This window comes from Apus apus, chromosome 14 (assembly GCF_020740795.1).
Source record: "Apus apus isolate bApuApu2 chromosome 14, bApuApu2.pri.cur, whole genome shotgun sequence".
In the NCBI taxonomy this organism is placed as follows: Eukaryota; Metazoa; Chordata; class Aves; order Apodiformes; family Apodidae; genus Apus; species Apus apus.
Window position 1 is genome coordinate 14,151,939 of NC_067295.1, and position 22,182 is coordinate 14,174,120.

The 22,182-nt window shown below is 52.6% G+C and overlaps 4 protein-coding genes across 8 annotated transcripts in view; 2 read left to right on the top strand and 2 right to left on the bottom strand.

Annotated features, from left to right (window-relative positions):
• GTF3C1 (general transcription factor IIIC subunit 1) overlaps positions 1-951 on the top strand; it is a 37,319-nt gene extending 36,368 nt beyond the window's left edge. For all 3 annotated transcript variants that reach the window (XM_051631853.1, XM_051631854.1, XM_051631856.1), the window contains exon 37: positions 548-951. In XM_051631853.1, the coding sequence (XP_051487813.1) occupies positions 548-769 (222 nt within the window). In that variant the 3' untranslated portion in view covers positions 770-951. The remainder of the gene's footprint in view (positions 1-547) is intronic.
• Positions 952-1,419: 468 nt separating this feature from the next.
• On the bottom strand, positions 1,420-2,085 carry POLR3K (RNA polymerase III subunit K). The gene is made up of 3 exons (XM_051631861.1): positions 1,975-2,085; positions 1,800-1,887; positions 1,420-1,712 (listed from the first exon to the last, which is right to left on the bottom strand). Exons 1-3 carry the CDS (start codon positions 2,083-2,085, stop codon positions 1,585-1,587), a joined length of 327 nt encoding a protein of 108 aa, XP_051487821.1. The 3' UTR covers positions 1,420-1,584.
• Positions 2,086-2,130: 45 nt separating this feature from the next.
• SNRNP25 (small nuclear ribonucleoprotein U11/U12 subunit 25) lies at positions 2,131-5,244 on the top strand. Its single transcript, XM_051631860.1, has 6 exons — positions 2,131-2,238; positions 2,334-2,424; positions 2,511-2,616; positions 2,725-2,799; positions 3,572-3,634; positions 5,037-5,244. The coding sequence occupies exons 1-5, from the start codon at positions 2,131-2,133 to the stop codon at positions 3,624-3,626; spliced, it is 435 nt and encodes a 144-aa protein (XP_051487820.1). The 3' UTR covers positions 3,627-3,634; positions 5,037-5,244.
• Positions 5,245-5,372: 128 nt separating this feature from the next.
• The window catches only part of RHBDF1 (rhomboid 5 homolog 1), a 35,101-nt gene continuing 18,291 nt past the window's right edge, over positions 5,373-22,182 (bottom strand). For 2 of the 3 annotated variants that reach the window (XM_051631857.1, XM_051631858.1), the window contains exons 4-18: positions 17,118-17,331; positions 15,200-15,406; positions 14,380-14,502; positions 14,060-14,220; positions 12,035-12,286; positions 11,353-11,464; positions 10,598-10,672; positions 9,951-10,112; positions 9,744-9,844; positions 9,296-9,359; positions 8,737-8,831; positions 7,928-8,003; positions 7,337-7,437; positions 6,931-7,084; positions 5,373-6,130 (exon numbers count right to left, since the gene is read on the bottom strand). In XM_051631857.1, the coding sequence (XP_051487817.1) occupies positions 5,711-6,130; positions 6,931-7,084; positions 7,337-7,437; positions 7,928-8,003; positions 8,737-8,831; positions 9,296-9,359; positions 9,744-9,844; positions 9,951-10,112; positions 10,598-10,672; positions 11,353-11,464; positions 12,035-12,286; positions 14,060-14,220; positions 14,380-14,502; positions 15,200-15,406; positions 17,118-17,331 (2,317 nt within the window). In that variant the 3' untranslated portion in view covers positions 5,373-5,710. The remainder of the gene's footprint in view (positions 6,131-6,930; positions 7,085-7,336; positions 7,438-7,927; positions 8,004-8,736; positions 8,832-9,295; positions 9,360-9,743; positions 9,845-9,950; positions 10,113-10,597; positions 10,673-11,352; positions 11,465-12,034; positions 12,287-14,059; positions 14,221-14,379; positions 14,503-15,199; positions 15,407-17,117; positions 17,332-22,182) is intronic. The other variant, XM_051631859.1, reaches the window with a different exon arrangement.

The window sequence follows — 22,182 nt, forward strand, 5'->3', positions numbered from 1 at the left end:
TGGTGAGGCACAGACATGTGGCAGAGCAAATACAGACCCGTAGGCAGCTCTTACTCAAATCCATAAAGTCAAGGAATTACCTGTACACTTTACAAACTGGAGAACTTGAATCTAGCTTCTCTAGCAACACATTCAATAAGACCTGTTTTTTAAACAACAGACAGAGCTTATATCTGCAATATACCAAATATCAGTAAATCTAGACACAACCCAACGTGCAATGACTGCTAACCCATTAGCAACAACTGACCCAGAATTCTGGGATTTACACCTATACCAGCTTTAAATGACCTGCAACTGCTCCTTAACGTTGAGATCTGTTGCTGAACATGTTTTAGTATCCTGATGTCAACCACTCTGCTGAAAGGACACACGAGCATATATATCCAGCTATGTGAACTTGCTTTGTTGTGCTGTCATCTTTGACAATTTCTACTGAGACTGTGGGGATGGCATTTCTGAGAATGCTTTAGGTACAACAGCAGTTACTACATTTATTTTTTTTTCCTCAGCAACTGCTCAAGCTAAAACATGAATTTTTCTGCAGGGTCTGGAAACTCTTGGCTGCATCAAACGCTTCTACATGAAAAAGCCATCCCTGGTGTCACTCTTTTCTCAGCCAGTTGTGGAAGAACAACTCAACAACCCCAAACTGAGCGAAACCCCAACAATATACTATGAGCCTACAATTGACTGTACTCTCAGGCTGGGAAGAGTGTTCCCCTCAGAAGTGAACTGGAACAAATGGGTGCAGATTATCCCTGTATGAAAGAGGTAAAGCCAAGTTGTACTAAATTGTTTTAGCCTGTGGGAATGGGCACTGATGCAGATTTTAAGTATTACAATTTCTGCTCCATCGAGTTTTTATTAAGTTATTTATCCTTTTTACTTCTGAATGTATTTAAACTGAGAATAAAGCTTAACATTGAGAGAAGCAGTTACTTAATTCCACTTGAAGTATATTCTCTTTTTACCTGTAATTGCTTGTAGAGCCTATAGTTCACAGTAGAGCAATATAATTCATAGTTTCTGCTTTATCTTGCATGCTTTTCACAAGGCACAGCAAAAGCCCCCTGTTATTTTCCTCCCCCTCCAGCCACAGCAGTAACATCTTACCTTTGCTCTGCCTTCTGCCCCGCTGCACAGCAGCTGTCTCTGCTAAGATTTGGTAACTATGCTTAGTTATCTTCAAGTTTGTCTCTTATTTTTCACACGGGTGGCTTGGTGCGTGCGGCATTAGTTTATGATGTGTGCTTTTACAACTCCTGCACTTTGTGAAATAAGGGCCCCGCCGTGTTCCCTGATGCCGCCACGCGGGGACGAACACCCTTCCAAAAACTCCCGCCTGTCCTTTTCCGTGGCGTTTGGCAGCCTTCTTCCAGGTCAGGCTTCGAAGCGACCACACAGCAGACGGTTACATCCACCCAGCGAGGTCTTTTATTGCAGAAGACACCCCCATCCCCTCCCCACGGGCCTTGTGCTCCCAGGCCGAGCTCCTCTCCTCAGGAGCCGCCTGGGCCGGGCCCCCTCAGGCCTCCGGGGCCCCCTCAGGCCTCCGGGGCCCCCTCAGGCCTCCCGGGCCCCTCAGTCCCGCCACCGGTGCCCGCACTGCGCGTTGCAGCACTTGTAGAAGGTGGTCATGGGCTCGTCGGCCGAACGCGTCTGGATCTGCATGAAGTAGGCGCGGGGGTGCTCGCACTTGGGACACGGCTCTGCGGGGCGAGGCGCCGTGAGCTGAGGGGAGCCGAGGCCCGACCCCCCGCCCCGCCCCGGCCTGGCCCGGCCCGGCCCGGCCCTACCTGCGGTCGAGTCCACGTTCTCCCAGGCCGCCGCGCCTCCCAGCACGTCGTCCACCTCCTTCAGCCGCGGGTACTTCCTGCTGGTCACCTGCGGGGCGCGGGCGGTCAGCGGGACGCGGGCGGGAGCTCCCGCCGCCCCCCTTCCCGCACACCCCCCCCCCCAGGGCCCCCGCACCTTGCGCGTGACGTTGCGCACATAGGGGCAGGTGGTGCAGGCGAAGCGGTGGCAGCGCGGCCCCTCCTCGGCCACCAGCACGTTCCCGCAGGCCGGGCAGAACAGCAGCATCGCCCTTTTCCGCCGCACCGGCCGCCCCTTCCGGCGCGGGCGGCGATGGCGGAGGCCGAGGAGGAGCTGGCGCACGCCGAGGTGCTGGAGCTGTTCCAGGCGGCGCTGGCGCGGCTGCTGCAGGACCCGCTGCTCTGTGACCTCCCGCCGCAGGTGGGGCCGGGGGCGGCGGGGGCGGGACCGGGGCCGGGGCAGGCGGCGGGGCTCAGGCCCGCCCGGCTCGCCTGCCTCCCCCCTGCCGCCCGCAGGTGACGGCGGAGGAGATCGGCTCGCAGGTGGCCCTGGAGTACGGGCAGGCCATGACGGTGCGGGTCTGCAAGGCGGACGGCGAGACCATGCGTGCGTGGCGGGGCAGAGCAGGGACTGGAGGGGTGGAGGGAGCAGGGCCGGGGGCGCTGACGGGGCTGTTCCCCCCCCAATTCCAGCCGTCGTGGTGGTGCAGAACGCCTCGGTGCTGGAGCTGAAGAAGGCGCTGCGGCGGCACGTCCAGCTGCGGCAGGCCCGGCAGGGCGGGGTGCAGCACCTCAGCTGGTGAGCGGGGCGGGGGGCTCGGCCTGCTCCCCCCTACCCTCAGCCCTTCCCCGCAGCTGCTTCCTCCCACCGCCCCGCCCCAAGTGTTGTGGTTTTTTTTCCCCCTAGGAAGTACATATGGAGGACGTACCACCTAACCTACGCTGGAGAGAAGCTGGCAGATGACAGGAAGAAGCTGAGAGAGTGAGTAATGAGATCTCTTGTGGTGCCCGGGGGGAGCTGGTGCCGCCCTGCTGGATGGGGTCAGGACACTGCATGTGGTAGGTGGGATGGAGGGTAGAAGGGACCTCTGGAAGTTACCTAGTCCAACCCTCTGCTGCAGGCAGGGTCAGCTAGAGCTGCTTGCTCAGGGCAGCATCCAGGTGGGCTTTGAGCATCTTCAAGAATGCGGACTGGACAAACTGCTGCAGTGCTCAGTGACCATCACAGAGGACCTGGCAGAGCTGCTGAGGTGGAAAGGCAGGAAGGAGGATGGAGGAATGGCAAGAAAAGAGCAAAGAATAAGGGTGTTGGGCTCTGTAGCCGCTCAGCCACCTATCAGAGACCTTCTAGTAACAACAGTGATGAACCACTCCCACATTTCCATGCCCCTTCTCGGGCCAAGGAGGCAGGAGGTGCTTCTGATCACTCTAGCTGTTGCATACAGCAGTGCTGGGTATGCCAGCCCATGTGCAGACAAGCAAGAAAAGTTTGTCTGAAGCCCTAATCAAAGCTGTTCTCAAGAGACTGAGACACAGGTGGTAGACCTTGTGGTTACAGGGGTGTTGCAGTTAAAAGGGCAGATGATCAGATCTTCCAGTGCTGGCAGCATGAGCTATGTACACAAGTGAGGATTTTAAGAGCACACCAGGTGATCACAGGAGTCCATCTCCCCCTGGGAAAGAGGAGGCTGTAGGATTTTCAAAGACTGTGGTTCCTGAGAAGCTGACATATAACAACATAACTCTCTGTCCAGCTATGGCATCAGAAACCGGGACGAGGTCAGCTTCATCAAGAAGCTTCGAAAGTAACCTGTCAGGTAAGTCCTGAATATCCATTGAGAGCTACCATTTCATCTTCCTCAGGCCTTAGTGTTCAAGCTCATGGCAGCTGCTGTTGCTGCTGTCCTCTGAGTGGCAGAGCATTTCTGAATGCCCATGTCTGCATTATGCTTGTGCCCTGGCTCTGGTCTGCTTCCAGCTCCTGGTTGTGGTGTTTGTGTTCTCTGGAGACAGGGAATGATAATACAGCTGCTTCAGTTGGTGTACCTCAGAAGCAGCAGCCATGTGCTGGTGCTGGCAGTGGTGTATCTCTAATCTTTATGTTTAGACTCTGAATCTGCTCCCACATTAAATGCCATGTTCCTTTGCTGTTGTGTCCCTGCTCATGGCAGGGAGATTGGAATATGATTATCTTTAAGGTCCCTTCCAGCCTTAACCAATGGACCTTGCTTTCTTTGAGGCTTCTTAAATGTCTGGCACTCACTGTCAGGAATGGGTCTGGGTGCTGAACCCCCCAGGAGGACCGAGATAATCCATCACCCAGGTCATTTGGTCTCTGTGTGTGTGTGACTTTCATACCTGAGTGCCTGTTCTCTTACCCTGCTCTTAGTGCTTCTCCACCATTCCAAGCACCTGCAGCTAACAGAGATGGCCCACAGGTGTGCATAAGGAAATGCAACAAGCAAACACAGCATGTTCTTTGCTGTTCCACAGTGGATGTATTTTGAGCCATTTTTCTCAACTGCTGCAAGCTATAAGGAGTTAGGAAAAGGGACCTTGGCTTATGTATCCTGTAGGTTTTTTTTACTCTCACTTTCTCCATTTTCTGGTTTATAGAACTTGAATTCAACCAATTCATTGTTCCCAGACAGGACACACCCCTAGACAACTTTTGGTCAGGGTATGTCTGTGCAACTGATGCATTTAAGAACACTTACAGCACAGGAAGCACCAGTAGCACATATTTACCTGTTTGTAACCTACACAGACCTAATTCTGGTATTGTACTGCTATTTTTAGAAAGTTGTGCACACAAACACAAGATGTGGCCAAGACTCTTAAGCTTAGTAAGTTTAAAATTGTATGCTTCCCCTCCACATCTAAAAATCCCAGTGTCTAAAGAGCAGTGGTAACAGCAGCTCTTTCAACTGCTTGGGTTTTTGTTTTGCAGCTCCAGCTAGCTGGGCTAGAAACTGGTGCTTTGTGACCACAGTAGCTTTTTTTTTTTTTTTCTTCTTTCAATGTTGCCACAGTTGCAGCACCCAGTGTAATAAAATGTGTGCCACCACAGAAGCTGTCTGCCCCACAGTGCCTGTGACCAGCAATCAGCTGTGGCACTGGCTGATCATCCCCAGCCTGCCCAGGCATGGTCATGTGGTGATAAGAGAGCCCAGCATGCAGTAACTGCTGTCACTGCCAAATGTTTTCTTTCTTTAACAGAGGGAGCAGAGAATCCAGCCCTACCACGACCAGACTGTGGATTCGACAGTTCCCTGGAGGAAAAGGTTGTAACATTTCAAAAGAGGAACCAACTCCAGTTAAATGGACATTATCATATGTTTTTTGCAGGTGCTATTTGAAATGTTTGCCTCTGAGCTGTACATGGAATGCACATTCAGCAATTAAAGAGACCCTTTAGTTTTCTGAAGCTTTTAAGGCCCTTATTTCCAGCTGCAAATCTGACTTTGACTTGGGCAGGAGAAAAGGATGGGTTCTACTGGCACCTGAAACACCACAGGTGAGATGAAGGAACAAACATAGCCACAGGCTGTGCAGAACAATTAACAGTAGCTAAAACGCTACCTTACCATTTAATCACCACCTTAGCAGTAGTAAAACAACTCTTGGTTAAAAATGTAGTATTGAAACTAGCATAATAAAAATAATGGCAGCAGAAAAGGTTCAATACAATTGAACAAGGCACAAACGTTCTGTTTTCAGAGTCTTCTGAGATAAGGCAAAAACATGCCTGCCAAGTGCTAAGGAGACAGTTTAAATTAACCACGGGCAGGGTTAGAAGTGTCATTGGATTAGAGGCTTTGTCCCCATGGGACTGGCACAAATGCAAAGACAGTCCATCTCCAGTGCCTGCTCGAGAAGCCAGTCTTTGCCTTTCAGTGGAGCTGTGCATCCAGGTCGTATTTCTCACAGAATTTGTCCGTGAATGGGATACAAGTGAGGAACTCGCACCACTCGCACTTGATGGGGTAGAAATAGAACAGAATCACAAGTCCTGAGAAGAGTGCAATGAAGATGAGCTGGAAAACTATAATTTGGCATCGTTTCCTATATAAATCAAACTTCCCAAAGCTAATGTAGGGCAGGAAGGCAAAGGAGAGGAAGAAACCACTGATAAATCCTGAAATGTGAGCAAAATTATCAATCCACGGCAGGAGGCCAAAGGCAAAAAGAAAGAGCACCACAGCCAGCAGCTTGAAGAAAGCCCTCCATGGGCGTGCCAGGATTTGCCAACTCTGGAAGAGCTCCACGAAGAGACAGGCCAGAATCCCAAACTGGGAGCCTGCAGGGCCAACCTGCAGAAGAAGAGCATGACAGGTAACATTGGGCACATGCCATCTGCCTGGCTTCTGCAGCCAGCTCCAGGCACTGAAGTTATTTGTTACTGAACTCCTTGTTCATGGCTTGGGAAAGAGATGCCGTGGCCTGCAACTTCATCCTTATCGTGGTGTTCAGGGAGTAAAGGGGCCTCGTTTGATTTAGGATCAAGGCAGGTGTGAGGACAGCAATCAGAACAGACTTTAAGGAAAGCAGATGTGGTTTAAGTCACCAGAGGGGAGAAGCCCTTGAAGGCAATCTCAGGGCTCCATCCACCCACCATGCACTTTTGCTTACTGAAGGACCTGGAAGACAGTCCCCAGGGTCCTGCCACACAGTCTTCTAAGGAGAAACTAGATAGTCACACCAGACTTCTCCAGCTGTGGCACATGGACAGGGACAGTTCTGGAGAGTTTGGGATAGGTGAGCTGTGTTCTTTGCCACTCTGCTGCCTGCCACTCACGTATGGAGGGTCTCTGGCACCAATTTCAGCTCTCAATTCCTAGTCTGCCAGGGCCTCTCTTATCCTGTGGCTGGATAAACCCCCTCATTGATTACTGCAGCCAGACGGGGTCAGGCACTTGAAAAGGCCAGGGTGCTCTGGGGGATGTTACTGCACAGCAGCTGTATGATGGTGTGGTGCTGTCTTATAGCTACAAATCTGCACAGGGCACGTGCTGCAGAGATGAGCCCAGTTCTGGTGTCTGTGTCTCTGCCAGAGAGGTGCAGGCATGAAGAGAAGGCTTGTTACCAGGACCCTATTCTACAGGAGACCCACCTCTGCTCTGTAGGGTAGAAATATTGCACTGGCAAGGTTCCCAGTGATGCCACTGAGCAGGTAGATGATAGAGATGCGATGCCATCCTGCCAGCTTCTCTAGGTCCCGCAGGATCGTCATTTGGAAACAGACTGAAACCAGACAGTGCAGGATCCTGCCAAGTTCAGAGTACAGGAACTGAAGCAGCAGCTACTGAAGTCAGCCCTGTGCTTGTGCTCTTTGCCAAGTCTTGCCGAGAGCTCCTGGTCTGGCCTCGCCCACACCTCTGATCCCTCCCAGAACACAGCATGGTGAACCTCAGCAGGGACAGCAGCTCAGCCCCCCGTACTCCCCAGGGAAGGGACTGACAGAACAAGCCTCACACCAATCCCAGGGCAGACAGTGGAAGTTTTACACTTGTGCTTACCCAGCATGGAGGAAAAGTGAGAGCCAGAGGCGGTAGAACTGGTCAGGGACTTCTGGATTTAGGAAAGGCAGGAGTCCACAGACATCATCCATGCAGTGCACCTAGGGCAGAAGAGTTGGGGTTGTAAGGTGTGCTGCCTGGCTGGCTGCTAAGGCCAGAGCAGAGACTGCAGTTAGCTCAGGCTTTCCTTGCTCTTCTCCACTTACCAAGCCCCAACCTGTGTATCCAACCAACACCGAGTCACAAGTAACCCCACCCCTTACCTATGGCAGCTTTACACCCTCCTCCTTCACCCACACCCCTGAGCCACCAGCACTTGCTCACCAGTGAGCAGGGTGCAGCCTCCTGCTGCTCCCACCGTGGGCCTGGCCTGGGCTTTTGCAGCTGCCAGCCCAGGTTCTAAACTGATCTCCGAAGAGGGAGTGATGCAGCCAGCTCTGCCTACAGCCTGGATCAGCCGCTTCCCTTGGGCACATGCTGGGACAGGGCACAGGACTCCTACCTATGCTGCAGCACAGTCACCCCCAGATTTTGCCAAGCTGCTAAGGGGAACAGGAAGGACAGCCACACACACCCCAGCTCTGCACTTACCTGAGAGCAGAGTGTTGCCTCCTCATGGAAATAACCCCGCATAAATTCACAATACTCCCGGGAGGTTATTTCACACCTGGAGGAGGAACAAGTAAACAAAATGAGGAACAAGTCTCACATGGAAGGCTCAACAGACCATCCTGTGCCCTCCCAAGCCACCCACTCCCCCTTGTCTCATCTCAAGTCTGCCTATGAGAACTGATACCTTCAGCTGCCCCTGATGTGCTGTAGTGTCTCTGCAGCAGATGCACTAACACACTCCCACTTCAGCCCCATGCCACTCTCCCTACACTCCTCCTGCTTCTCTCCCACACTCAAGCCTGAGTCACCTCCACAGACAAACACGCTTGCACACAGGGGCTCCAAAATAAGTGCTACAGCTGAGGTATTTACAGCCAGGAAAGAACCACCAGAGCCTGGGGAAGCTGTGCCTCTGAGGTGGGGGTCCTGTGCCTCCCTCACTGACAGAGTGGAAAGGGGGAGCTAGGCCAAGAGCATCCTGGTCATTACTTTCAGGGACAAAGTTCTCAAGGCAGCACTGATTTTTCTCCCTACCAGGAAAAGCCAGGCCAAATCAATAGGCAACTACTCAACCTGAGAAACAATGTAAGGAAGAACAGCTCACTCCAGAGTCCTGCTCTACCTGGGACCTGTCCTGGCTCCCTGTCCAGCTCCCCTTCCCAGCAGCGTTCTGGGCTGTGTGTGGGAAGGACAAGGAGAACAAACAGCTATGTCTACAACCTAGGAAAAGGGCCCCCTGTGTCTCACCCTACCAACCAACCCCTACACATCCAGGTAAAACTCATTACCTTCCTTTGGTCCCAATGCAGCAGGGCCGACCTGTAATCACACAGTCCATGTGAAGGTGGTTGGTGTAATTCCCAGCACTGTTTTTTGTGCAGATCTGGAAAAAACCCAACAGGCTGCAGTCAGACAGCCATGCCTTTGCTTGCTGCCTCGGTAAGGTCAAAGAAGTCTCTTGGGAAGAAGCCAATCCCACAGACACAGGCCTCCCATGACTTCCCTCTGCCAGCAGGATGGTGCCTGACACCCCATCTGCCTGAACCACTGGAGCCTCAATCAACATCTCCTCTCCTCAGGGGATGAAAATAGCCCCGAGGCTGAGTTGGTCTCCACCACCCCATTACCCTGGCAGGGCCCAGGGCTTTAGTTGGCACAGGAGAACATCTGTTGTTGGAGGGCTTTGAGCCTCAGCTAGACAAAGCTGTGGCTGCCCTGATCTGGTGCTTGTGAGCACACAGGAGGCTGCACCAGAGACCTTCCCCTCCCACCAACACAGCTGAGTCTCTGCACAGCAGGATGCAAATGCCCCATCCCAGCTGCCAGCACAGGCCCCTGGATGCTCACCGGCCATTTGGTGATGTCGTCTGGCCACTCGTGCGGCTCCATGGAGGCTGGCTGCTCACACACCCTGCAGAACAGACAGCACGGACCAGCCTGAGGAACAGCAGCAGGCAGGATCCCCAGGGACCCACCATGCTGTCCCTGTGTGGGGAGGAGGTGAGGAGGGGGAGAAGGGTGAGGAAGGCACCCACAGCTCACAACTAGATACTGTGCAGGTGGGCAGCTGACAATGGAGATCAGGGGCAGCTAGAAGTAGGATCACGCTCTGCCTCATCCTCCCTGGCAGCCATCAGGGCAGGCAAGGACACCCCTGTTCCCACATTCCTTGGTCTCCAGAGCACCTCCTGCTCCATCCAGCAATTAGTTGACCTGGAGCTTATGCCTCTCTGACTGTACTGTCACAGCAGCCCTGTCCCTGCCAAGGATGGCAGCTGGGCTAGGCAGGACCTACCTGGGGTCCTGATGACAAACAGACCCAAATTGCCTCTTGCTTCCTGCCAGCATTGGTGTGCTGGGGTGATGGGGCCACTTCACCCACACGGCCAGCGTGGACTGCAGGGGAGAGGAGAGGTGTCACCGTGAAGCCCAGAGTGAGAGAAGCATCAACAGAAGTGGCTTTGAGCCTGCAGAGACAGCAGGAAGGAGCCACCACACTCACCGAGCATTCCTCCTCCGAGGTCTGCACGCAGCCCGACTTGTCGTTCCGCACGCAGCAGGCCGAGTGCTTCTCCTTCTCCCGCTTGGCACTGATGAAGCTGTGCACCTGCTGGTCCTGCCTCATGCACGGTGAGAACTTGGCCCCTAGGTGGATCAGGGCCTCCTGGCAGAGGTGGAAACACTCAACTCAGCCCAAGGAGCAGGCAGTGATTGCCTGGGGCAGAGCAGGCTGGGGGAACTGCAAGGGGCAACCCCATCAGGAATCAAGGGAGCTGGGGCAAGTCCTGCATGATGAAGCCCATGATGAAGCACTTTGGGGCATGACAGCCTTTCCCAAGGAGAATGGCATCAGGAAAGCTGTCACACACCACAAAACTCCTGCATTTTCTCTAGCCCCATCCTTAGCTTTGCAGGAACAGGCTGCAAAGCAGGAGTGCCAAGGTCCACCCCAACCTCCAGGTACTCCATCGTACAGGACAATTGGGACTGGAAGCACTGCTGCACCTTGCCAGTGACAAGTGGGAAGTCCAACCAATGACATCTGCTGGCACCAAGCTCGAAGCAGTGAGGGCTCTGGTCCCTGGGCTGGCATGACTGCAGCACGCAGCCCCCTGTCACCCACCAACAGTCCCGGCCAATGGCACTTACTGAGCTGGGGCCAATCCAGAAGTTTTCCTGTTGAACGTATTTGACATTTTCATAAACCCCTCTGTTTCGCAAGACCTGCAAGGAGAGAACATGAGAGCCCCATAAGCTCCTGCTCACAGGGTCAGCAGGGCAAGGAGACCTGGGAGTGGCTTGAGAGCCTGCAAAAAACCTCACACAGTTCAGAAGCATAAGCAGCACCTGCCAGTGCTCTGAAAGCTGTCAGACAGGTAGGTGAGAAGCTCCCCAGGGCACCCCTGGCATGGAGCAGGAACATGTACCCCAGAGACCTTTAACAACACGTAGGGAAGGCTACAAACAGCTTCAAGATCAGCTCTCCAAGTCAGACAGGCCAGTTTTGTTCCTGGCAGGAGCAAAATCCTGCAACTGTTGTGAAAACTTAACTCAAGCTTGAAATATTTCCTGCCATAAACATCCTTCTGGTCTCCAACAGGAGGGGAGCAAGCTGTTTGAAAGGGCTTCCAGCCCAGACACAATCAGAGCCTGCAAAGGGCTCACCATGTTTTGTGCCACATATAACTTGATGTGAAGAGCAAGGTGGCTGCAGGAGGGAAAGGAGGCAGTGTGGGGGCTCAGAGAGAGATGCTGCAGGCAGCCCCCCCAAGGTTGGACACTCAATGTCCAGCCACCAAGGCCCTCAGGGAAGTAGCCAGTATGCTGAAGACTATCACACAAGAGCCAGTAGCTAAAGGCTGAGCCACAGTCACACTGCAGGCAGGTTAAGGGGATTTACTTACTGAATCAACAGTTTCATGCTGTGAGAATCCCACAGGGGCGATGCCGTAGATGCACACAGCGAGGATGGTGATAAGTGAATGCACAAAGGTGACCCAGTAAGTGAAGAAAGGCCTGGATGGAGGGAAAGGGAGAAGATCAGAGGCAGAAATCCAGGCATTATTGCACATACTCGCAGAACATAAGAGAAGCTGCTGTTTTTCCCCAGGGATCTTGGCAGAACCTGGAGTACAGGGCCAGGACCACCTAGGGATAGGCACAACTGGAGGCAACAACCTAAGGTCTTGCTGACAGACAGACCCTGTTTACTCTGACTCCCCCATTATAATGGACAAGCCACCTCTTCCCAATAAAAGATCCATGAGAACACATACACTTGATGCTGAAGTGTGCTGTGCATCTGAAATAATCACTTCAGGGGAATGATCAGAGGCAGATCATCATGAGACAAGGGGGCAGAAAACTGCAGTCCCTCCAGGCAGCAGATCCAGGCACCCAAAGCAGGGCGAGCTCCCAGTGTGCGGCGATGCCAACGTGCTGCGGTTTGCACCCTTCTCCAGGGACACAGCCTGGGGGGGCTTAGCAGCAGGTTTCCCCCGGCCCCCCGATGACCTGGGTCACTGAGGGGCAGCTGCAGTCGCTCCCTCGTTTTGTTGGCTCCTCTCCTACGACCGCAGCTCTCACCTGTGATCATCCATGTCCTCGATCTGCCGCTTGACGTAGCTGTCGATGCGCTTGCGGTAGGTGCGGTTGGTCAGCTTGCCCACCATGCCCAGCCCGTAGGGCCGCTTCTCCTTGGCAAACAGCTTCCTGACGGGAACGGCGATGCGCTGGCCGCGCTTCTGGGGACTGACGCTCACCACCTCCTGCCGCAAGCGCACCTTGGGCTGGGCCAGGGCCCCATCCTTCTGCTTCCTCCAGCCTCGCTCCAGGGGGCTGCAAGAAACAGCAGGACAGCGATGGTTTCCCCCGGCACGCTGAGCTCCAAGCTGCACCACCCACCTCCCGGCACCTGCCTGCCATTCCTCCCTTTACCTGCACCCATGTGTGCTGCAGGAGAACAACAAAAACAGGCTTCAACAACACACTAAAAAACCCAAGTGTCACTGTCTAAACCAGGGATTTTTTTACCCAAATGAAGTATGTGATGACCATCGCACAAGCGCCTGGTGCATAGCCCCTGCTCTTTCCCTCTCTGGCATCTTCAGATGTTTTTGTATCTCTTTCTTCTTCAAACAGCAGTCTGGAAGTCAGCCCTGTAGCATTCATGCCCCGACAAAAAAAACAACATACTACCATTTCACCCTTGCTCAGTGCCTAGCACTGTAGTAGGCATGTCCCCAACATCTGCTCTGGTCTGGTTTACCTCCCTTGGCCTCTTAAATGACCTCCTAAATGACCCCCTTCTGCACAGACAGTGGTTGGCAGAAGTGCTCAGAGAAACCAGCCGACAAACCCTTCTCTGAATGATCACCAGAGCATCTTGGAGAGATCATGACAGCTCTGAAGGATGGACAAGAACCAAGATGAGGGAGACTCTGAACCTCTTTAGCCAAAAAACACTGCTGTGAAACTTCAGCTACTTTCAAGATTGTACATTGCAGAAGATGCTTTTTTGTAAAGCTGAACATCCCAGCTTCCTCTTGGGAAGTCCTTCTCCAGCAGAAAGTGCCAATTCCACTGCAGGCTGCTCTTGCCCCAAGAGTTCAAGTGGTTTCTGTGTTACAGACGTGCTGTTTCCTAACATTTCTGGTGCTGACCTATCAGCCTATGCCAAAGCAAACACCTGGCCACCTAAAAGGACACCCGATTATGATGCTGGTAAGAGCTCTCTGAAGAGTGAAAGAAATGTATTTTCCTCAATAAACGAAACTGTTTAAGGAGATTCAAAAGGAGCCAAGAAAACTGAGACCATCTCAGAGGAGTGACAACAAACTCCCACCATTCGCTGCTTCCACTTATGTTAAGTCTGAGTCAAGTTCTTGGAAACACTTGAAGGGAAAGCGCCAACACAGCAAGATGGGCCACGAGCAGCAGAACCACAACAAGGACCTCCCTGTCTGCTCCATGTTGGCACCCAGCAGAGCTCTCTGATGGGGTGAGCTGCCTGCTAAGCCAGAGCTGACTCGGAAAAGACACCGAGCAATTACTCAGTACCAGTTACTCAGGTGGAAAAAATCTAGGCATACAGTACAGTACCACCCACACATCTGTAGGGCTCTCTGCATCAGGGCCACACCTTTCCCTCATTTCAAGTGAGGAATGTGGCCCAGCTTGACACTCAGCAATGCTTCACACTGCTCCTTGGAGCAAGACAACACTTCCTGGTGACTCTTGACAATGACAAAAGCCTTCTCATCTTTGCTACGTTCTCCATAGCTGAAGGCTGGGCCCCCAGCATCCTCACAGCTGATTTAAAGTGTCTTTTGTTTCCTCCAGGCATGCTACAGCCTCTGGAACATATCACATGATGCTGGAAGATGTTGGAGAGACTGCAAAGATGGCCCCAGAGTCACCTTCCACATATTGAATAGCTGGGGCAGGAAGTTGTATGCTGGCTTTAAAGAAAACCCATTGCTGCACTGCTCTGAACTCTGCACCAAGCACCCACAGCACTCAGGTCTTGGCTTCCTTCATGCAGGAGGTCCTGTTTTGAATGGGTTGGCCACTCCATGTTAGGCTTTTTACAGCTTCCAGGAAGATACTCACAGTAACAAGTGGCTTCTTTCAAGCTCATTTTTGTCCAAGGCACTTCCTGTGAGATCTGTCTGATCCAGAGGTTTCACCTCAGCCTCTTTGATTGCAGCCTCTGATGGTGACTCGAACACCTCATCCGGATAAGTAGAGAGCTCCTCATGAAGGACTCCTTCCTGGGCAGAGAAACAGAAGTCTCATCAGAAGATGTCAGCATCACACCTGAGACACCAGCCCTAGCAGAAAGCAGTGCTGCTCTCTGGAACACATCCTGCCAGACCTATAGTCTTGCACTGCCTCTGGGACCAGTACCACGCCAGAGCCCTGCCCCTCACCCGAGCGAAGAAAGAAGTGTCAAGCTCATCTGGAAAATCCACCGTGTCCTCCTCCAGGAAACTTGCTGGGGTGAAGCTGCGCCGCTGAGCTCTCCTCAGGGTGCTGTCCTTCACTGAGCGCCCCTGCAGCCAGAGGAAGTGGCATCCAGTCACTGCCAGAAACCTGAACCCCAGGCACATGCAGAGCCACCCCATCCAGGGCACAGGGAGCCCAAGTGCTGAGCTGGTTCACACCTGTACGTGGAGCACAGCAGACCTGCTCATGTGTGACACCTTCCTGGTGAGAGTCACAAGTGTTACCCCATTTCTCAACCCACAGTGCCCATCTCTCTCATGTGGGTGAGGCTTGCAACATGCTTCTCTACCACATATTGTAGAATATCTCTGATCAAACCACAGTGATGGGTGGTACTGGACACAGCGAAACGGTCACCAGACCCAACAAAGGAAACACATGGTAGGGTGAAGAGACTTGCATAGTTAGAGCCCCCAGTACTTCTGCTCTTCCATGACTGCTGACCAGGTGCAAACGGACCACCCAGAGGTCCAGCCAGTCTGAACCGGACCTGGCTGTGGGAATCAAAGGCCCCAGACTAATAAACAGAAAGCAAGACCTGTACCAAAACGTAGGCATCATCTCTACTTCTTGCAAATCCTGCCTCCTAGACACACGGCTGAAACAGAACAGGAGAAGCCTTGGTTCCTTCCCCGGCACCACTGCTCTCCCCATCTTTTCTGCTCAGAAGCCCCTTCCCTCCCACCCTCTCTCAGGGCAGAGCCCCATCCTGCCACCAGACTGGTCCCTGCCCTCCCACAGTACCTTCACCAGTGCCGCAGCTGCTCGGAAGCTCATTTTGGCCACAGATTCCCTCTTCCGCCGCCGCGGGAGGCGGTTGAAGCCGGAGCGGGAGCTGGTGAAGGAGCAGAGCGAGGTGGCGCCGGGCGTGATGGGCGTGTGGGGCATGCTGCAGCCATCCGCGTCCTCAGCCATCCGGAACGCTCGGCCGCGGGCCAGGGGGTCTATGATCTGCAGAAAGAACAGGCCCATCAGTGCAGCTGCCCCCAAGCCCTTCCACGGCGAGCCCTCCCCCCTCCCATGAAACATCCTGAGACCACCACAGTGACCTTGCTCCTGGGGCTGACCGAGAACCAGGCTGGACAGACCAATGAACAATTCCACAATAGGGAGATATGGATTAACATGTTGCAAGCTAAGCCCCAGTTGTAAGCCTGAAACCTAAACCCTCAAACTTCTCCCCCCTTTTTCCTTTAATTGGCACTGAACATTTTCACCCAGAATGTTCTTGATGTTCACAGGAGACTTCAAATCTCCTTCAGCCCTTCCTAAGCTCTTGGTTTCGTTCATCTCTCGTGCCAGTGAGCTCTACAGTCAGAGAACGTGATGTGTGAACAGAAGTTTGAGGAATCCATGAAAACAGACATGCTCTTTCTCCAGCTAGTCTCCTTTCCAGCAGTGGACACTGCAGCTGTTGAAGCTTAACTGTATATTTACATGTGCTTCCATTAAGTTACAACAGCTGGAAAAAGCAGGCAAGTTTCCGGGAGCTGCAAGCCCTTCTCTGGAGCTCTTCAAGCCAAAGCTATCACCTCTTCCAAACATACAAATCAACCTAATGAAGATATTGCCTTCAGCTACAAACTTTGCCTCTGTCCTTACATCATCACAGCTGTGGTTTCCCTAAGACATCCATGCTTTATCCTAATGTTTTACGAGATTTTTTTAATCCACAGTTGCACAGTCAACAGGAAGTTTTATGGGCTTACACCACCTGATACTATGTTCTGATTTAATGTAGCCCACATAGAGCCCAACAATATTTCCAAGTCTCCTGTGACCAATGACTAACTGCAAGACAGTTCACATAGTGAGAAAACAGCAAAGAGCACAACAAGGTGAAACTTGATTGAAAGATGTACAAAATTCTCCTCTGCTTCAGTGGTGCAGCCAGGCCTCAGGTCACCGACCAACCTGCTCAGGAGGGATTGGTTTCCCGACTTGCCCAGGTTGCAGTGGTCCTCACTAATGCAGAGTGATAAATGACTGTCACTGAGCAGAGGAGCTAGGATACTGTGGGTCAGTTGTGAACTGCCAGGAACTGAGCATGCTTGACTGGGTCTTATTCCCTGGGGTCACACTTGAAGGTATTTAGCAGGGGCCTACCAGGTGCCCTTTGCAGGCACTCAAAACCATTTTGAGCTGTAGGACTGCTGATACCAAGAGACACTTTAAAAAGTCCTAAAACATAGCCAGGTTTCTGTGAGGACAGTACCTGTGCTACTGCCTCCATTCTACTTGGGACCGGGATCCATTAGGAAAGTGTCCCAAGTGATACCAGGCCTGTTACTTTATATTTTGGTCCTGGGCACTGGCCACTCTGTGTACAACAGAATTTTGTCCTTGCAAAATGGCAACAAAAAGGCCGAGCTGGGAGCTCTTGGGCACACTGCACAGACCTAATCACCACCACAGTCACAACATGACACACACAGCTCTGAGCCCGTCACCAAACCAGCTGAGGGATCTCAGCCAACAAGAGTGGAGAGAGGCTGGAGGAGGGAGTCTGCCAAACTGTACCTGAGACTTGAGAAGTGTCTGAGCACAGAGCCCAGACGTGTCCAGGCAGAACTGAGCCTGCAGATAGGTCACAGTTGCCGAAGTAGCCAAGAGACTGTGCAGGAAACTCACAATGGCCTTGACTCTGTCCCAGGTTTCTCACCTTTTGCATGCCCAGCTGGCAGGGTCCAACATAGAGTGGAGGAGGAGTTTCTGTGCTTGTTAGAGAAATATTGTCCTGACTGGGCAAGTCCATTTCCCGGATGACCTGAGGTTTCAGCTTCCCGTAGCGCAGGCTGCAGTGGCGCAGGCTCTTCCTCTGCCATTTCTGAGTAGCATCGCTGTCTTTGCTCACCCCAAACCAGTCCGCTGTGCCTCTGAAAGATCCAGCACACAAGTGCAAAGAAACATGAAAAGACAAAATCCCTGGCAGTCAATTCCAGCATTCCCATTCAAAGGCAGGCAGAACTCTTCCCCACGAGCACCTTGCAGCCTGTCCTCGGCTGGTTTTAGCAACGTGACAGATGCTGGGCAGAAACGTTTCAACCACTGACAGCATTCTGGCTTTTAAGACAGAAGGAAAATGACAGGAGAGATTCACTGTGTGTAAAGGACAGGGGTTTTTTGAGTTTTTCTAAAAAGAAAGGAAAAGAGATAGAACAGAACTATCTGAAAAGTTGTTGGGTTTTTTTTACTTTCTTTTAAAACCACTTATTGGAAACACATCACCTGTTGAAAACACAGTCTTCAAGACAGCTCTAGGTCCCCACGGTGGGACTGTACTGTTTGATGGCTCTGTAGCTTCTCCCAAGAGCCACCAGAATTCATGGCTCTCTCCCATCCTTCCCCCACACCCCCAGGATATCCCTAACTTCTCCATCTCATGCTGCAGGACTTCTATCCTCCTCAAAGGTAACATTCGTGGCAGATGTTTGCTGTGGTCCTGATCTCTGCTAAGGCAGACGCACACAGTTCTAAGCTGCTGGTTGCAGAAGTAGGAACACAAAGTTGCAGCCACGAGGCAGGTTTGCTGCCAAGTGGCTGCTGTCACAGAGAGCAGAGGATCAGAAGCAAAATCCCAAGGAAGGCAGAGAGGGATTGGGATAAATCAGACTAATAACTTACTTCAAACACTCCAGGACAGCTGGTATCCTAAACGTACAAAGACCACCACAGCCTTGCCAAGCCTTCCCCACTGGGGTTAATCCTTCCTCAGAAGATGACAAGATATGTCAGCCTTCATTTGTCTGGCCCAGGTGTCAACACCTGAAAGTTCTTCCAAGGCAAACCCAAAACCCTGCCCTCAGACCCCCTGCTCAGGGGCAAGACATCCAGCTGCTGAGAAGCATGACCTCAGAGATCACAAAGGGAGTATTAAAACATACTGTAGTAAAGGCTGGGTTAAAGCTAGAATTAGGTCACACAGGGAAACTGAGTCACTGCACTGGATACAGGAAACTATTCCTGTGTTTTGCACCTCACTGAGTAAAAACACCAACAGGTGAAGGTGTCCTACCACCATGTAAAAATATATTAATTTGAAACCCACAGCCTTTCCAGCTAAACCCTCCAGATGCAAACCCCCACACACTGCCCTCAGCCTTCCCTGTCCTCCCAACCATCCAGAACAGACCCTTCAGCAGGTGCAAGGCCATGTGGGCCATTGCTAGATTTCACCTGATCTCACTGACCCAAAAGTCTCCAAATGCCTCCACAAAGTCAACAGGGGCCAGACCTCAGAGACAGGGCTACACGTCCACTGTGCTTCCACAGACCCACATCTCATCAGAGCCACCTCTGTTCCACACAGGAGGGCCTAGGGTCAGCACCTGACAGACCCAAGAGCCTACAGCACAGCAGTGACACTCTGGCCATGTAGAGGCACAACACACTCCTCAAAACAGTCTTAGAATTCAGAAGGCTTCTCATAGACTGCCATAACCAGTATTTTAACACCAGGGAGACCCCGGGTGACAAGCCTGAGTCATTCCTTAAAGGGAGAAGACTAAGGGGCATTTGTGTCCACATGAGCCTACTGATGAGTGGCCCGTTGCACCAACAGCAGTGCCTCAGAGCCCTCCAAAACTGTGCCTGGAAGGACAAGCTCCACCACAGCTCTTTTGCACACAACTGCTAGAGACCACTACTGGTTCACGGCCAGGGTAAAGAGCTGTCCTACTCTCTGATCATAGTCAGGATAGCCCAGGAGAGCTGACTACAGAGTTTAGGGTATCTGGAGCACCTTGGGAAGATGGTGAACACCTCTGTCCAGCAGGGGAGCCTCATCACATCCTACATACTTCCTGGTGCACTGTCACAAGCACCAGCAACAAAACAACATCAGAGGTCAGCTCTTGGTCTTCTATAGTGCTAAGCTAACCAGTGCTGAAAGTCCAAGACCAAACACAAGCAGTTGCCAAAAGTGGACACAGTGCCAGAGTGGCATCTGGCCACGGGTAGCAGGGAGGAAGGTAGGACAGGAATGAACTCCTGGGCATTAGGTCCAGTCCCTGCTATGCACAAAGTCACATTGTCTGTCTGATTTAAGAGTTTAGTGAGCTCCAGTCTCAGGATGGTGGTCCATGAGCCATTATACCCTGGATTCCTGGAGTGGCTCATCTCCTTGGTGCTAAGGAAACGAAGACCTCCACCTCAAAAAGTAGACAGTCACATTTGGATTAGAAAAAGCCATTATGTCAACAGGGAAAGGGTGGATGCCCTGTTCCCTCCACGAGCTTCTAAGCCCCATCTGGACCAAGACGACCGGCATCTGTTGGGTGCTGCTTCCTCTCCTTCCCTTTCTGCCCCCAGGAGGCTTTGGGGCCAACATATCCATCCACCACATGTTGCATAGATGTTGGCAAAGACAGGCTGTGCTGTGGCTGCCCTGGGGAGATATTCCAGCTGTGGTGAACACCAGGAGGTTGACAGCTTGTTAGGAAAGGCGGGGGGGGGCGGTGAGGCTGGTGGGTGGACAGCTTGTTAGTCCATGCTACTTATTGACAGCTGCCTACATATTTAGTAGGAGTAACAACTGTTTTTTGTTAGAAGCACACATGAATTTTCTCACTCCTGCCTGCTCATAGGCCTCCTGGCCAGCCCTGGGAAGGCAACGTGGTCCCAGCAGCAGCCAGAGTCTGTGCGGTTCACAGCAGCCCTTGCACACACATGCAGGGGTGGGTTTCACACTCAGTGCCACCAGTACCTGAAGAACGATCGGGGCAGGGACTGCCGCTTTCTCAGGGAACTCCTGCCCACCCGGTGCCCGTGCACAGGCAGGGTGTGACTCCTCTGAAACCGTACCTGTCTGCTGCAAAGAAAAGAGAGCTGAAGGGAAGGAGCCTGCAGGGCTGTAGAGGGGAGCAGCGACCTGCATCCAGAACCTCCCCATCGCCTTCCATAGCACCATGGGAGAAGTTGTGCCCCACTGCACACGGCAGCAGCCACCAGACAAGAGCACAACCTGAGAGAAACCACCAAACTCAAGCCACACAACAGCATCTTTGAGCCCAGGAGGCTGCTGAACCCTTTTGGTGCATCTGCACCTCTGACGTAGGTCTCCCCTTGCTCTTGAAAATACCAGGGATACTGCAATCCCCCTCAGCCCCCAGACCTCTGATCTGCCTTCTTCTGCCCAGACATTCAGCTAAAGATACCACTGTCTGGCTTTGGAGCTGTCAGCCGACCAAGATATGATCTGCTTAGATACAGATGTTTGATGCCACTGGAAGGGCCCTGGGCCCATTCTGGTTGACCCTGGAAGGATCTTGCCTGGCACACAAGTCTATCTGTGCCACATCTACTGCCATGCATGGACATCTCAGACACTCTGGGAGAGTGGAAGTGGTGTTAGATGCCTATACTCAGGCACATTAATCACTCCTGTGCCATGTTCTGGACCACGCTAGCTTGACCTCACAGTCACACTTGACCTGTGTCCTCCAAGCCCTAGGCAACAGGATGGTGTGGAGTCCTGCTGCCAGAACAGTTTCACATTCTGTGCATCCTGGGGGCTGTGTTAAGCAGAGAGCCTGGCAGGCAGCCCCCCTGGACTCACAAAACAAATCCCCAAGACACCTTTATGGATGCAAGGTCTGCAATTCTCCATTGCACCCTGAGCTCTGATAAGGCCTTTCCTTGGTACTTCCCAGTGTCTCATCCTTGTTTCTGAACCACTTAATTCATGCCTTTATTGCTACTGTCACGTCATGTGTGCACTTCCTGCAGTTCTGCCCCTTAAGAAAGTCCCTCCCACTGCTGCACCTGCTCTCAACTCACATCCCACAGTGCTCTGTAAAAGCCACCCACAAGCTGTAAGAAGAGCCTTGGCCACCCCCAGTGCTGCACACCAGCCTGTGGGAAACAACTTAGCACTGCAAAATAGCACTGAATCCCCCACATACACACTCTGAGCAAGAGACTCCCAGGACTTCCAAACCCATTTGTGCACCTCTGGACCACTCCCTGTGGGATCACATGTACTCCCAGGGTACAAAATGCCTACACACCATTAAGCACAGGCAGGGAGGCAGCCACCAACCTCAGCCCTAGAACTTAAGAGGAAGATGTGATACATGTGGCTGTTGCACCAACAGACCCTGTGTCTTCCCACCACCCCACTGCTAGGCAGGACATCAGCATCTCCCTCAGCATGTGGAAGCTTCACCACCACTGCCCAGCACTCCTTCCTGCTCACTGTAGCTCCATATGCCTTGTCTGTCTTATAGTATAGTAGTACTGGGAGCAAATTTGTTCCCCCAGAACCAAAGTGGTTGGCAGCTCCCCAGCCTCTCCACCCTACACACAAGCTGCACGTTGTGAGGACTTCTGGGGCAGAGCATTACCCTGGCCCTCCTCCACAATGCTTCTTGTCAGGGCTTCCACAGGACCCTCCCACGATACCCCCTCATCCCTGATATACTCTTGCCTAATTGTTCTGGCAAGGAGCAACACAAGGGCAGGGAGGTGAGGGAAGAGGCAGTCTGGGTGTGTAAGAACAGCCTCAGGCAGGCCCAGAAGCTGCCACAGCCCTGAAAAGAGCAGACACTGCTTCATGGCTCAGCCCTCCCACCCATGCAAGAAGCAGGATCATAGAGAGCTGCTGCAGGAGAGCTTCAGCAGCTGGGGAAATCTGAGAAGGAAAACAGTGTGTGGGAAGTCAGGTTCTCCTATAGCTGGAAAGCTGCTCCTTTCCTTTGTGAGTGGGAAAAGACTGGCTGGCTGGAAGT

What these genes read in the sequence shown, in the direction of transcription:
- POLR3K (XM_051631861.1), bottom strand. Translation starts at nt 2,085, where the DNA reads ATGCTGCTGTTCTGCCCGGCCTGCGGGAACGTGCTGGTGGCCGAGGAG. An exon ending in TGCGCAACGTCACGCGCAAG is followed by an intron (nt 1,888 to 1,974) that starts GTGCGGGGGCCC and finishes CGCGCCCCGCAG; the next exon opens with GTGACCAGCAGGAAGTACCC. An exon ending in GAACGTGGACTCGACCGCAG is followed by an intron (nt 1,713 to 1,799) that starts GTAGGGCCGGGC and finishes CTCGCCCCGCAG; the next exon opens with AGCCGTGTCCCAAGTGCGAG.
- SNRNP25 (XM_051631860.1), top strand. Translation starts at nt 2,131, where the DNA reads ATGGCGGAGGCCGAGGAGGAGCTGGCGCACGCCGAGGTGCTGGAGCTG. An exon ending in TCTGTGACCTCCCGCCGCAG is followed by an intron (nt 2,239 to 2,333) that starts GTGGGGCCGGGG and finishes TGCCGCCCGCAG; the next exon opens with GTGACGGCGGAGGAGATCGG. An exon ending in GGGGTGCAGCACCTCAGCTG is followed by an intron (nt 2,617 to 2,724) that starts GTGAGCGGGGCG and finishes TTTTCCCCCTAG; the next exon opens with GAAGTACATATGGAGGACGT.